The 15831-nt window shown below is 45.7% G+C and overlaps 2 protein-coding genes across 2 annotated transcripts; one reads left to right on the forward strand and one right to left on the reverse strand.

Moving 5' to 3' along the window:
• Positions 1-4835: 4835 nt before the first annotated feature.
• On the reverse strand, positions 4836-13362 carry LOC140208543 (uncharacterized). The gene is made up of 2 exons (XM_072277288.1): positions 13280-13362; positions 4836-7373 (listed from the first exon to the last, which is right to left on the reverse strand). The coding sequence occupies exon 2, from the start codon at positions 6964-6966 to the stop codon at positions 6112-6114; it is 855 nt and encodes a 284-aa protein (XP_072133389.1). The 5' UTR covers positions 6967-7373; positions 13280-13362; the 3' UTR covers positions 4836-6111.
• LOC140207847 (histone H2AX-like) lies at positions 8279-8605 on the forward strand. Its single transcript, XM_072276400.1, has one exon. The coding sequence runs from the start codon at positions 8279-8281 to the stop codon at positions 8603-8605; it is 327 nt and encodes a 108-aa protein (XP_072132501.1).
• Positions 13363-15831: the final 2469 nt, after the last annotated feature.

Below are 15831 nucleotides of genomic sequence, written 5' to 3' on the forward strand. Positions count from 1 at the left end.
TTTGTCTACACAATCATCTACCCTAGGGATTGGATACGATTCAGTTTCTGTCACAGCATTCACCTTCCTGTAATCTGTAAAAAATCTAATACTACTATCTGGCTTAGGTACCATAACATACGGTGAACTCCAATTCGAATTAGAAGGTCTAATAATAGTATTTTCTAACATATACTTAATTTCTTGTTCAAAAAGTTCAGATTTTCACCTGTTCATCCGATATGGATGTTGCTTTATGGGTTTTGTATCTCCAACATCTACAGCATGCGAAGCTACTGTGGTTCTTTTAGGAACGTCTGGAAATAAATCCCGATATTTAAAAATTAACTGCTTCATCCACTGTCTCTGCTCTGACAGTAAATGAGCTAATTTCTCATCAATATTTTCCAAAACTGTTGAGTTTGGTAATCTGGCAGAAATAATGTTTGGTTCAAAATGAGTTTCAGACGAAAGGAGTGTAGGAGGAGGAGAAGATAGCAGCGCGACGCTGCGCGCACGGCCTCTCCGGTGAGTGATATTTGTAATCTGTCAAGCAAGGGACAGTGCACAATTCTGATTTGATGGAGACGGACGAGAGAGTACGGAGGAACATCTGGAAAACTTCTGAAATGCCCGCTTCGCTGCCGCTGCTACTGTGTGGTAACTGGAATCTCCGGCGCTCAAGGCCCCGAAATCCTCGGCTTTGCTTGTTTCAGCGGCCAGGGAGAGGTCGAAGGCGCATGGCAGAGGATGGCGCTCGGGAGGCTGTATCGGAGGGGCTGGTCGGAGGCTCGAAGGTTTCGGATGGACGGACTCGGGGTCGGCTGTGTCCTGCTGCTTCCAAGGCATCGGCAAGTTGTCGGTGCCTTGGAGGTTTATGGCAGAGAGTTTCTCCCTTTTGCCTCCTGCTATCAGGGATTCAGGAGTCGATCGGGACTTGAAACTTTTTTTACCATGCCAATAATCTGTTCATCAAATTATGGTATTGCTTTGCACTGCTGTAACTATATGTTAAAATTATGTGGTTCTGTCAGTATTAGTCTTTGGTTTGTCCTGTTTTCTGTGATATCGCTATGGAGGAACATTGTATCATTCCTTAATGCATGCATGCATTTCTAAATGACAATAAAAGACGACTGAGTGTTCTCATAATCTATAAAAAAATACAGACCAGAAAACTTAAGTGAGAGGCTAACTCAGAAAAATGAATCATCACTATGGAAGAAAAGATTAACCAGTGGAATGAGTATGACCCTCCATGGGAGACATCCCAACGATCTGAGCAGAGCAGATGTTGACAAGGAAGCATTGAGCACCTGACTGAGAGTTGGAGACCTCTTCCCTGAAATGGGGTGTTCCTTGCAGAAATACAGGACAAGATGGTCAACAATAAAAAAAATCAAAAATACATACAATACAAACAAACATCCTGCCGATGCTTATGGCCCTTGTGGCTAAAGGGATCAGGGGGTATGGAGGGAAGGCTGGTACAGGGTTCTGAGTTGGATGATCAGCCATGATCATACTGAATGGCGGTGCAGGCTCGAAGGGCCGAATGGCCTACTCCTGCACCTATTTTCTATGTTTATGTTTCTACAAGGCAATAAATGCAGAAAATGCCAAGAAAAAACAGACACAATCCAACACATTCCAGAATCCTGCAGCAGTATAACTCAATTTAATTACTTATGCAGGTACAATCAAGCAGCAAATATCATTCACCAAAATCTTGTTTTAAAATAGAAACACATGAATGACCACCGTAACTTCATTAAGGCAACATAAATTCAAACCTGATCCAGTTAGGGACAGAATCTCAATTTATATGATAATCAATACATTATTTCAGATAGGACAATCTGTAATAACCATCCAGGTATAATATTACTGGATAAACAAGCAGGAACAATTCCCTCAATAGATAAAACCATTCCCAACACACACATGTTCCTCGACTGGTGGAGCACCTCACCACAGGCATTGTTTGTGTCAGTCAGACAAACTAATTATTTTCTCTGCCAATTAGCTTCCAAATGTTGCTACTTTGTCATCCGTTGCCACGCCCCGCTGCTGATTCCTTTCTCCTCATCATATGTTCTTACCCCAACCATCCTCCAGAGCCCCAAACTCTGCCCTGTGCAGACCTGCCTCTGGTTTCTGACCCTGCTCCGTTGAACATCTAACTAATGGTTTCCCATTCTGTTTTCAGTCTTCAGAGGCCAGTGGTGTTTTCTAACAACACTTTAGAAGCAGAGAAAAATGACCCATAATGTGCAAATGAGCCCAGAATAAGGAGGTTAACTCCCAATGTCATTCTTCCTCAGCCCAGAGATTTCAAGGGTGAAGAACATGTCAGATAGAACTGCAGCCAGCTCGACTTTTTCAGTCTGCAGAGAATTCAAGGAAAACCTCTTCACCCACAGAGTGGTGACTATTTCGAACCCATCGCACAGCGAGAGCAAGAAGGGAACAACAGGGGAGGATTTAAAGGGACTGTTGTGGAACAGAATCACTGGCAGTGTCCAGCCGGCCTGAGTTGACTCTCTACTATACACAAGTTGTGTTATAAATTCACTAAGTATTGGAGACAGAGTTTAAAATAGAACTGATTTATTTGTCTCAGATCCAAAATAATAAACTCCTGTCCCATTAAAGCAGAATATGCAACAGAAGAAACTCCTCCCATGCCCAGTGACCAGGGTGCAGACTGGGTGTGGTGAGCAACAGCGATAATTGCAGAGTTCAACACCGACTGTCACTCTCGAAATTGCATTCAGCAACGGTGATGGACAAATACCCAGCAAGCAGCTTATTGAAACTTGCTCCCCAGTGTGAACCCGGTAGTGTGTCACAAATAACATGCTGTAAGGTTTCACTGCTAATGTAATGGCTTCTTTGTAATGTTTCACTGCTGAGGTGATGGTTTCTCTGTAGCAGTAATGTTTATGTTACGACTGGAGATAACAGGGTTTTGGAATGCAGGGCTATCCAATGGGAGAAATGTTGTTCTTTCTTCTGAGTCTGGAAGAGAGATTTTTGCGGTCTTTTGACGGGGAGAGATGAGAAGACGCAAATAGAGAGAGTGGGCCCTTTTTCTTTATTTTTTGTTTCTTTAATAACCCTATAGTCAAAGTAAGAATTATAAAGCTCAATCATTTAATCGCCTATTGTGCACTGTTTGTTATTTCAGGGTACTGGTTTTTAACAGGGGACACATCACGCAGCATCCACCCAAACGAGATTTCTTAAGCTTGGCCGGGTTGTGGGTCTATCACCCCCCATATTAAGCTGCCAGCCAAATCGAGAGTTACATAAGGTTAGGTGACTGAGTGAATGGCTTCCCACATTCACAGCAGGTGAACGACCTCTGAACAGTCTGAACTCAATAATGGTTGATCTGGCTGAGAAAATCTCTTCCTAAAGTCTGAGCAGGAGATTGGCCACTACCCAGTGTGAACTTGGGGATAAACAGAGAGTAAGAGGTGGGGAGTTTCTTAAATCCATCTATTTTAATGCTAGGAGCATTGTAAGAAAGGTGGATGAGCTTAGAGCATGGATTGATACCTGGAAATATGGTGCTGTAGCTATTAGTGAAACATGGTTGCAGGAGGGGTGTGATTGGCAACTAAATATTACTGGATTTCGTTGCTTCAGGTGTGATAGAATCGGAGGGGCAAGAGGGGGAGGTGTTGCATTGCTTGTCAGAGAAAATAGTACAGCAGTGCTTTGGCAGGATAGATTAGAGGGCTCATCTAGAGAGGCTATTTGGGTGGAATTGAAGAATGGGAAAGGTGTAGTAACACTTACAGGGATGTATTATAGACCACCTAATGGGGAGCAAGAATTGGAGGAGCAAATTTGTAAGGAGTTAGCAGATATTTGTAGTAAGCACAAGGTTGTGATAGTGGGAGATTTTAATTTTCCACACATAGACTGGGAAGCCCATTCTGTAAAAGGGGTGGATGGTTTGGAGTTTGGAAAATGTGTGTAGGATAGTTCTTTGCAGCAATACATAGAGGTACCAACTAGAGAAGGGGCAGTGTTGGCTCTCCTGTTAGGAAATGAGATAGGTCAGGTGACGGAGGTATGTGTTGGAGAGCACTTCGGGTCCAGTGATCACAATGCCATTAGTTTCAACATGATTATGGAGAAGGATAGGATTGGACCCAGGGTTGAGATTTTTGATTACAGAAAGGCTAACTTTGAGGAGATGCAAAAGGATTTAGAAGGAGTGGATTGGGACAATTTGTTTTATAGGAAGGATGTAATAGAGAAATGGAGGTAATTTAAAGGTGAAATTATAGTGTACAGGATCTTTATGTTCCTGTTAGGTTGAAAGGAAAGGTTAAAAGCTTGGGAGAGCCATGGTTTTCAAGGGATATTGGAAACCTGGTTCGGAAAAAGAGAGAGACCTACAATAAATATAGGCAGCATGGAGTAAATGAGGTGCTTGAGCAATATAAAGAATGTAAAAAAGAATCTTAAGAAAGAAATTAGAAAAGCTAAAAGAAGATGTGAGGTTGCTTTGGCAAGTAAGGTGAAAATAAATCCAAAGGATTTCTACAGTTATATTAATAGAAAAATGATAGTGAGGGATAAAATTGGTCCCTTAGAGAATCTGAGTGGACAGCTATGTGCGGAGCCAAAAGAGATGGGGGAGATTTTGAACAATTTCTTTTCTTCGGTATTCACTAAGAAGGAGGATATCGAATTGTGTAAGGTAAGGGAAACAAGAAGGGTAGTTATGGAAACTATGATGTTTAAAGAAGAGAAAGTACTGGTGCTTTTAAAGAATATAAAAGTGGATAAGTCTCAAGGTCCTGACAGGATATCCCTCGGACCTTGAGGGAAGTTGGTGTAGAAATAGCAGGGACTATGACAGAAATATTTCAAATGTCATTAGAAACGGGGATAGTGCCGGAGGATTGGCGTAATGCTCAGGCGGTTCCATCATTTAAAAAGAGTTCTAAGAGTAAACCCAGAAATTATTGGCCTGTGCGTTTGACGTCAGTGGTGGGTAAATTAAAGTATTCTGAGAGATGGTATATATAATTATCTGGAAAGACAAGGTATGATTAGGGATAGTGAACGTGGATTTGTGCGTGGAAGGTCATGTTTGACCAATCTTATTGAATTTTTTGAAGAAGTTACTCGGAAAATTGACGAAGATAAAGCGGTGGATGTTGTCTAGGTACTAATATTGAAGTAGCAAAATGGATTCAACAGTGGCTGGATGGGAGATGCCAGAGAGTGGTGGTGGATAACTGTTTGCCAGGTTGGAGGCCGGTGATTAGTGGTGTGCCTCAGGGATCTGTACTGGTCCAATGTTGTTTGTCAATATATTCATAATCTGTATGATGGGGTGGTAAATTAGATTAGTAAGTATGCAGATGATACTAAGATAGGTGGAGTGGTGGATAATGAAGTAGGTTTTCAAAGCTTGCAGAGAGATTTAGGCCAGTTAGAAGGATAGGACTGGACCCATTTAGAAGACTGGACCCATTTAGAGGACTGGACCCAGTTAGAAGAGTGGGCTGAAAGATGGAAGATGGAGTTTAATGCTGATAAGTGTGAGGTGCTGCATTTTGGTAGGACTAATCAAAATAAGAACATACATGGTAAATGGTAAGGCATTGAAGAATGCTGCAGAACAGAGGGATCTGGGAATAATGGTGCATAGTTCCCTGAAGGTGGAATCTCATGTGGATAGGGTGGTGAAGAAAGCTTTTGGTTTGCTGGCCTTTATAAATCAGAGCATCGAGTATAGGAGTTGAAATGTAATGTGAAAATTGTACAAGGCATTGGTGAGGCCAAATTTGCAGTATTGCATACAGTTCTGGTCACCGAATTATAGGACAGATGTCAACAAAATAGAGAGAGTACAGAGGAGATTTACTGGAATGTTACCTGGGTTTCAGCACCAGAGTTACAAAGAAAGGTTGAACAAGTTAGCTCTTTGTATGAACTCGCGGGTCTCTCTGTAGGTTGGATAACCGAATGAATCCCTTCCCACACCGAGCAGGTGAATGGCCTCCCTCCAGTGTGAACTCGCTGATATACCTTCAGTTGAGATGAGCAAGTGAGTCCCTTCCCACAGTCTGAACAGGTGAATGGCCTCTCCCCAGTATGAACTCACTGATGTATCTGTAGATCAGATGATCGAGTGAATCCTTTCCCACAAACTGAGCAGGTGAATGGCCTCTCCTCACTGTGAATTGACTGGTGTTTCAATAGGGTGGATGACTGAGTGAATCTCTTCCCACAGTCTGAGCAGGTGAACGGCCTCTCCCCCGTGTGAACTCTCTGATGAACCTTCAGTTGAGATGAGAAATGGAATCCCTTCCCACAGTCTGAGCAGGTGAATGGCCACTCCCCAGTGTGAACAGACTTGTGTACCAGCAGGTTGGATGACTGAGTGAAACCCTTCCCACAGTCTGAGCAGATGAACGGCCTCTCTCCACAGTGAACTCGCTGATGTACATTCAGGTGAGATGACTGAGTGAATCCCTTCCCACACACTGAGCAGGTGAATGGCTTCTCCCCAGTGTGAACTGACTGGTGTGCTTGTAGATTAGCTAACTGTGTGAATCTCTTTCCACAGTCTGAGCAGGTGAACGGCTTCTCTCCAGTGTGAACTCGCTGATGTACCTTCAGTTGGGATGACTGTCTGAATCCCCTCCCACAAACTGAGCAGGTGAACGGCTGCTCCCCAGTGTGAACTGACTGGTGTGCTTGTAGGTTAGCTAACTGTGTGAATTCCTTCCCACAGTCTGAGCAGCTGAACGGCCTCTCTCCAGTGTGTACTCGCTGATGTACCTTCAGATTAAATGAGCAAGTGAATCCCTTCCCACAGTCCGAGCAGGTGAATGGCCTCTCCTCAGAGTGAACTGACTGGTGTCTCAGTAACTGAGATGACATAGTGAATCCCTTCCCACAGTCTGAGCAGGTGGACGGCTGCTCCCCGGTGTGAACTCGCTGGTGAGCCATTAGGTCAGATAACCAAGTGAATCCTTCCCCGCAGATTCAGCAGATGACCAACCTCTGCCCAGTGTAAACTGACTGGTGTGTCCACAGGTGGGAAGACCGACTGAATCCTTTCTCACACACACAACAGTTGAATGGCCTTGTCCCGGTGTGAACTTGCTGATGTACCTTCAGTTGAGATGACGGAGTGAATCCATTCCCACTGTCTGACCAGATGAATGGGCTCCCCCCGTGTAAAATGATGAGCATGACAGTCGGTCAGATGATCGAGTGAATTCCTCCCCATAGTCTGTGCAGGAAGGATGATCGAGTGAATCCCTTGCTCCACTTCTTAAATATCTGGACAGAGACAGCAAAAGTGGCGTGTTGTGTTTGAGATTCCCGGAGACGAATTCCTTCTCATTTTTGACCTGTAAAAAGATTTACAAAATCCATCAATGGGTGTACGACAACATTTCAGATGAGATCACTTGAGTTATCAAGGTGTGATCTGGCATCACACTGTTCCAGTGAAGTTCAACCCAAGTCGGAGAGAGAAATCATCTTCTAACTGGGCACAGTGCTGCTATCTGGAGTGACCATCAAACTCTCTGATGCTCTTCCTGTCTCTATAAGAATGGGGCATTTCTGCCATCTCCAGTCTGTGACCTGGCTCAGTTTGACTCTCTCCATTGGTATTATTCCCTGTTCGCACTGAGCTGCATGGGCGACTGGCCCCACAGGAACTGAAACACTCTCACATAAATATCCGGCAGTGCATTCCACGCACCCACCACTCTCTGTGTAAAAAAACTTACCCCTGACATCCCCTTGGTCCCTATTTCCAAGCACCTTAAAACTATGTCCCCTCATATTAGTCATTTCAGCGCTGTGAAGAAAAACCTCTGACTATCCACATGATCAATGCCCCTCAACATCTTATACACTAAAAAGGGCTCTAAACATAAACAAGGAAATTATACATTGCTTTGAAGATTTGTCGGAAGTATACAAAATTATGAGGGTATAGATAGGGTAAATGCAAGCAGCTTTTTCCACTGAGGTTGGGTGGGATGACAACTAGAGGTCATGGGTAAGTGGGGAAGGTGAAAATTTAGCAGCAATATTTGGAAAAGCTCTTCACTGCTATGGTCGTGAGAGTGTGGAATGAAACACCAGCAGAAGTGGTGAATATGAGCTGGGTTTCACCATTTAAAAGAAGTTTGTTTGGGAGCCTGGATGGTAGGGGAATGGAGGGCGATGGTCCCAGTGCAGGTAGTTGCATTCATTCTCGTTTCGGGCGTGAAGGAGCTCTTTGATCATGTCAGGTCATGGCATGACTCGCTCTTCTCGGGCTGGTTTGCAGTTTTCTGTGGGGCGCATCCATCGGCTCCTACGGAAGGGTCACTATGCCATGCTTGTCTACCTAGCGGCAGTGCTAGAATACCTGACGGCTGAAATTCTGGAGGTGGCAGGCAACGCTGCTCGAGACAATAAGAAGACCAGGATCATTCCCCGCCACCTACAGCTCGCTATCTGCAACGACGAGGAGCTCAATAAACTGCTGGGAGGGGTTACTACCACCCAGGGTGGCGTCCTGCCCAACATCCAGGCTGTGCTGCTCTCCAAGAAAATGGGACACCCTAGCAAAGTTTATACTTAAATACAACAGAGGCAAGGTAGTTGCATTGGACAGCTTAAATATTTATTCGGAATTGACTTGATGGGCCAAATACCCTGTTTCCATACTGAACTTCTCCATGTTTCTATGACAGAGAAGCTGGCCAAACTTGGTTGGAAGGGAAAAGGTAGGAGTGACAATGGAGCAGCAATGGCTGGAGTTTCTGGGAACAATTCGGGATACATCCCAAAGAAGTGGAAGCATTGGAAAGGCAGGAGGACACAACTGTGGATGAAATGAGAAGCCAATGCCAATATAAAACCCAAAGAGAGGGCAAACAAAAGAGCAAAAACTGCTGGGAAGATTTTAGAAACCAACAGAAGATGATTAAAAAAAGTCAGATGAGCTCAGGGGGTGGAATTATGATATTGTAGTCATTAATGAGTCTTGGTAGCACCCAACAGTCTGAGGTATTTAGAGGAACAAAATATTCGGGGCCTCAATATCTCTTGAAAACCAAGGTACAATATGATAATTCCCCGTCCTGAGCTCATCTGGCTTTCCTACGATGCTTCTTGCATTGTGATGTACATAGCTCAGCACATTCATCGCACCATACTCAACCATTTCATCGCTGACTCTATCTGAGGTCTAAACAACATCTGACTGGTGTCAAACATAGAAACATAGAAAATAGGTGCAGGAGTAGGCCATTCAGCCCTTCGAGCCTGTGCTGTCATTCAGTATGATCATGGCTGATCATCCAACTCAGAACCCTGCACCAGCCTTCCCTCCATTCCCCCTGATCCCCCTAGCCACAAGGGCCATATCTAACTCCCTCTTAAATATAGCCAATGAACTGGCCTCAACTGTTTCCTGTGGCAGAGAATTCCACAGATTCACCACTCTCTGTGTGAAGAAGATTTTCCTCATCTCGGTCCTAAAAGGCTTCCCCTTTATCCTCAAACTGTGACCCCTCATTCTGGACTTCCCCAACATCGGGAACAATCTTCCTGCATCCAGCCTGTCCAATCCCTTTAGGATTTTATACGTTTCAATCAGATCCCCCCTCAATCTTCTAAATTCCAATGAGTATAAGCCTAGTTCATCCAGTCTTTCATAATATGAAAGTCATGCCATCCCAGGAATCAATGTGGTGAACCTTCTTTGTACTCCCTCTATGGCAAGGAAGTCTTTCCTCAGATTAGGGGACCAAAACTGCACACAATACTCCAGGTGTAGTCTCACCAAGGCCTTGTACAACTGCAGTAGTACCTCCCTGCTCCTGTACTCGAATCCTCTTGCTATAAATGCCAGCATACCATTCGCCTTTTTCACCACCTGCTGTACCTGCATGCCCACTTTCAATGACTGGTGTATAATGACACCCAGGTCTCGTTGCACCTCCCCTTTTCCTAATCGGCCACCATTCAGATAATAATCTGTTTTCCTGTTTTTGCCACCAAATTGGATAACTTCACATTTATCCACATTAAATTTCATCTGCCATGAATTTGCCCACTCACCTAACCTATCCAAGTCACCCTGCATCCTCTTAGCATCCTCCTCACAGCTAACACTGCTGCCCAGCTTCGTGTCATCCGTAAACTTGGAGATGCTGCATTTAATTCCCTTGTCTAAGTCATTAATATATATTGTAAACAACTGGGGTCCCAGCACTGAGCCTTGCGGTACCCTACTAGTCACTGCCTGCCATTCCGAAAAGGTCCCATTTATTCCCACTCTTTGCTTCCTGTCTGCCAACCAATTCTCTATCCACATCAATACCTTACTCCCAATACCCTGTGCTTTAAGTTTACACACCAATCTCCTGTGTGGGACCTTGTCAAAAGCCTTTTGAAAATCCAAATATACCACATCCACTGGTTCTGCCCTATCCACTCTACTAGTTACATCCTCAAAAAATTCTATGACATTCATCAGACATGATTTTCCTTTCACAAATCCATGCTGACTTTGTCCGATGATTTCACCGCTTTCCAAATGTGCTGTTATCACATCTTTGATAACTGACTCCAGCAGTTTCCCCACCACCGACGTTAGGAGAACCAGTCTATAATTCCCTGGTTTCTCTCTCCCTCTTTTTTAAAAAGTAGGGTTACATTAGTCACTTTCCAATCCTCAGGAACTAGTCGAGAATCTAAAGAGTTTTGAAAAATTATCACTAATGCATCCACTATTTCTTGGGCTACTTCCTTAAGCACTCTGGGATGCAGACCATCTGGCCCTGGGGATTTATCTGCCTTTAATCCCTTCAATTTACCTAACACCACTTCCCTACTAACATGTATTTCCCTCTGTTCCTCCATCTCACTGGACCTTCTGTCCTCTACTATTTCCGGAAGATTATTTATGTCCTCCTTAGTGAAGACAGAACCAAAGTAATTATTCAACAAACTCTCCCTCATTGCCACAAAAACAAAGGAGCTGATTGTGGACGACAGGAGGAATGGAGACAGGCTAACCCCTATTGACATCAGTGGATCTGGGGTTCAGAGGGTGAACAGCTTTAAGTTCCTCGGCATAAACATCACCAAGGATCTCACATGGTCTCTACATACTGGCTGTGTTGTGAAAAAAGCACATCAGCACCTCTTTCACCTCAGATGGTTGAAGAAGTTCGGGATGGGGCCCCAAATCCTAAGGACTTTCAACAGGGACACAACTGAGAACATCCTGACTGGCTGTATCACTGCCTGGTCTGGGAACTGTACTTCCCTTAATCGCAGGAACCTGCAGAGAGTGGTGCGGACAGCCCAGCGCATCTGTAGATGTGAACTTCCCACTATTTCAGGACATTTACAGAGACAGGTGTGTAAAAAGGGCCCAAAGGATATTGGAGTCCCAATTCACCACAACCACAAACTGTTCCTGCTGCTACCATCCAGGAAACGGTACCACAGCAAAAGGACCAACAGGCTCCAGGACATCATCTTCTACCAGGCCATCGGATTGATTAATTCATGCTGATACAATTGCATTTCTATGTTATATTGACTGTCCTATATACAAACTATTTATTATAAATAACTATAAATTACACATTGCACATTTAGACAGAGATGTAACATAAAGATTTCCACTCCTCATGTATATGAAGGATGTATGTAATAAAGTCAATTCAATTCAGCCTCTCCACTATCTGTTCTGTCAGTCTGGCTCCCATTCCCCCACAACTTATTTTAACCACATCATCCCACTCCCCCAACTCTAGCACTAGCAAGCCTTACCAATAGGATATTGGTCCCCTCTTGTTCTGTTCCTCTAACTAACAAATCCCCTATCACCCCTTTGACTTTCCTCTGCCAGGTAATCCCCCCCATCAGTTTCTAAAGTGGTCCACCTGCTGTTGTGTAAGATGGCAACAAGAGTACTCTGCGATGGCTATTTAACCTCATTCCCCTTCCTGACTCTCACCCAGTTTACTGTATCCTGCACCTTGGGTGTAACTCACCTCTCTTCATGTCATATCTATCACCCCCTCCGACTCCCAGCTGATCCAGAATTCATGCACTTCAAATTCCAACTCCATAAAGTGCAGGGTTACAAGCTGCAGCTGGATGTACATCTTGTAGGTGAGGGCATCAGGGACACTGGAGGTCTCCCCACCTTCTCACCAATGTCCCTTCTAATTTGTAATGACCAGTGTGCACATAAATCTTGTACTGTACATTCTTTTACCCAGTGACAACATGTGCACTGTGAATTTTATATAGAGAGGTATGCCTTTCAACAGCTAGCAAATCACAGTCAGTAAGAACTTTGATCTCCTCTGGGTTTGATTGATTTCATCTGCACTCTCACACAACCTATGTAGCAGGCCTGTAATGGGTAATGAAGGATTTTTTCACCAGAACTTTTGCACATTGTCCATATGTGTTTCTCTTGCTAAATGATGCTTGAAAAAGTCAGATTTCCAAATATCACTCCACTTCTTCCCACTTGTAAATTCTCCAGCAACTTTTGCATCACCACAATACACACAGGTAACACCAGTTTCTGTATTGTACATAAATATTTCCCCTGAACCCTCCCCCAGGTGACTGACGGTGGTGAACTCAGTGATGGCAATGCCAATGAATATGAAGGGAAGGGCAGTAGTCTGTCTCATTGGAGTCTGGCACATTTGTGATGTGAAAGCTACTTGTTGCCCAGGGCAAAGGTGTTTGATATCATTATGTACCCAGAGAGAGTGGGACAAAACATGTTCTCACGGGTAGAAAGTCCAGAACAAGAGGGAGTAGAACCAGCAACAGACACAAAATGCTGGGGGAACTCAGCAGGCCAGGCAGCATCTATGGAAAAGAGTACTAATGCTGAGTTCCTCCAGCAATTTGTGTGTGTTGCTCGGATTTCCAGCATCTGCAGATTTTCTCTTGTTTGTGACTGGAGGCAGAACAAAGGTGATTTTCACAACAGCTGATGTAAAAGATTTTGTTCCCTTTCTCCGAGTTCCCGATCCTTGCATTTAGACAGCTGGAGCTCAGCTCTGTCTGAGAGACCCATCGGTTCCCATTCCCTCATCAGCCGGAAGCTCCCCGGGGCCCGTGTACGGATGGTGGGGCTGAGATTGAGGGAAGAGAGCAGGACTGTCCCGGGATTGCGGGTCACGGAGTCCGGAGTCACAGCAACTACCCGAAGTCGGTGTTGAAAACGCCGCCCGGTGAGACCCCCAACCCGGAGACCCCTTCTCACCTCAACCGATCATCCGGGGCCTTTTGTGCCCCGCGCGCTGGTGAGCTCGAGCTTGGTCGGTTTAACGGCTGGGCTACTGATCACGTGACCATCCCCTTCCCCACCGCTGTCAGCACAGGAGTCAGGCGCTGCTGTATTCCCATTGGTAGGAAGCAATGTCAATCACTGCTTCCAACCAATAGAGGAGGCAGGCCAGCCGAGAGGGCGTTACCCCCGCTGACTCCGTCTCCCGAACTTTCCGTCACGGCGGGACAACCGTCAAAGTAAATGTCCGCTTTCTGATTTATTTCCATTTCCCTCCGAGGGAAGTTGGGGCGTTTGTGAAGCGTCTCCTGCGGCCGGAGTCTGATGTGTCGCTGAGAGGTAGGAGGAGACCGCTCGGCCCGTCGGTTTGATGCCGGTTCCCCGGGGAGGGAGAGGATGAAGACGGTGAGAGAGGGGGCGGACAGGATGTTTGTCCCGGTGGGGACAGGAGGGGCTCATCTGTGGAAATGTCTGAGCCCACGGTGGTGGCGATTCACCACATTGGGGGGCAAACACCGGCAGACTGTTGCCCTGCAAGCGGGGCCAATGGTCCGGGCAAAGTGACAATTATTTGTGTTTTGTTGAGACTGTACCGGGAATATGGTGTAAAATCCCGCTCCCCACACTAACACGGGTCACACAGACCAAAGAACAAACTGCCGGAGGAACTCAGTGGGTCGGGCAGCATCTGTGGAGGGAAATGGACCGTCAACATTTCGGGCCGAGACCCTCCCTCTGGACTGAGAGTGGACGGGAAATAGTCCGAGAAAAGAGGTGAGGGGTGGGGATGGGGCAAGAGCTGGGGAGTGAGAGGTGGATCCAGGTGAGGGGGAGGTGGGAAGGTGGAAATAGTGACGGGGTGGGAGGTGAGTGGTTGGGGCAACACGGGGCTGCAGAAGATGGAAATTAATTCCATAGAGGATTAACAAAGAGGTTAGAGAGTATTTGTTATGGAGAGTGCAATGAAGATTCACCAGACTGATCCCTGGAGTGGTGGGGTCATCATATGAAGAAAGATCAAATGTGATAACCCTTTCATTTAGAGAATCGAGGACTGAGAGATGAAGACATTGAAATGCACAACATCATTACCGGTTGAACCAGGGATCCCAGTCTCTGAAAATGGGGGTGGACTGTACGGGACTGAGATGAGGGGAAATGTCTCCATTCTGAGGGTGGTGAATGTCTGTAAATCCCCACCACAGAGGCCGGTGAAGACTCAGTATCGTCCTCACATAAAAAAAAGAGGCCAGCAGATGTGTGGAGACTGAAGGGATCGAGGAAATGAGGATCGGGCAGAAACATGTGGCTGAGATGGGAGAGCAGCCGCCATCTTGGTGATGGTTCGAGGGGCTGAATGGCCACCTCCTGCTGATTCTCACTTGGTGTTTCAGTGTTCCTGTCCAGTGAGCCCGGAGGAATGTGAATAGAAAGTAGAAACATAGAAAAACTGCAGCAGTATAGAGGCCCTTCGGCCCACAATGCTGTGCCGAACATGTTCTTACCTCAGAAATTACCCAGGGTTACCCATAGCCCTCTGTTTTTCTAAGCTCCATGTACCTGTCCAGGAGTCTCTTCGAAGACCCTATTGTCCCATTCCACACACTCACCACTCTCTGTGTAAAAAAACTTACCCCTGACATCTCCTCTGTACCTAATCTCCAGCACCTTAATCCTGTGTCCTCTTGTGGCCACCATTTCAGCCCTGGGAAAAAGCCTCTGACTATCCACACGATCAATGCCTCTCATCATCTTATACACCTTATCAGGTCACCTCTCATCCTCCGTCGGTCCAAGAAGAAAAAGCCGAGTTCACTCAACCTATTCTCATAAGACATGCTCCCCAGACCCGGCAACATCCTTGTATATCCCCTCTGCACCCTTTCTATGGTTTCCACATCCTTCCTGTAACGAAGCGACCAGAATTGAGCATAGTACTTCAAGTGCAGTCTGACCAGAGTCCTACATTACCCTTCGCCTTTTAAATTCAATCCCACGGTTGATTAAGGCCAATGCACCGTATGTCTTCTTAACCACAGAGTCAACCTACGCAGCAGCTTTGAGTGTCCTATGGACTCGGACCCCAAGATTCTCCTGGCGGAGAATCTCACCTGGTCCCTAACACCAGCTCCATAGCAAAGAAAGCCCAGCAGTGTCCTTACTTTCTGTGAAGGCTGAGGAAGGTCCATCTCCCACCCTCCGTCCTCACCACATTCTACAGAGGACGTATCGAGAGCATCCTGAGCAGCTACATCACTGTCTGGTTCGGAAACCATCTCGGATCGCAAGACCCTGCAGTGGATACTGAGGTCAGCTGAGAAGATCATCGGGGTCTCTCTTCCCACCATTGGAGACACTTACACCACACACTGCATCCGTAAAGCAAACAGCATTGTGAAGGACCCCATGCACCCCTCATACAAACTCTTCTCCCTCCTGCCACCTGGCAAAAGGCACCGAAGTTTTCAGGCCCTCACGACCAGTCTATGTAACAGTTTTTTCCCCCCCAAGTATTCAGACTCCTCAAT

This window comes from Mobula birostris, chromosome 13 (genome assembly GCF_030028105.1).
Source record: "Mobula birostris isolate sMobBir1 chromosome 13, sMobBir1.hap1, whole genome shotgun sequence".
Taxonomy (NCBI): domain Eukaryota; kingdom Metazoa; phylum Chordata; class Chondrichthyes; order Myliobatiformes; family Myliobatidae; genus Mobula; species Mobula birostris.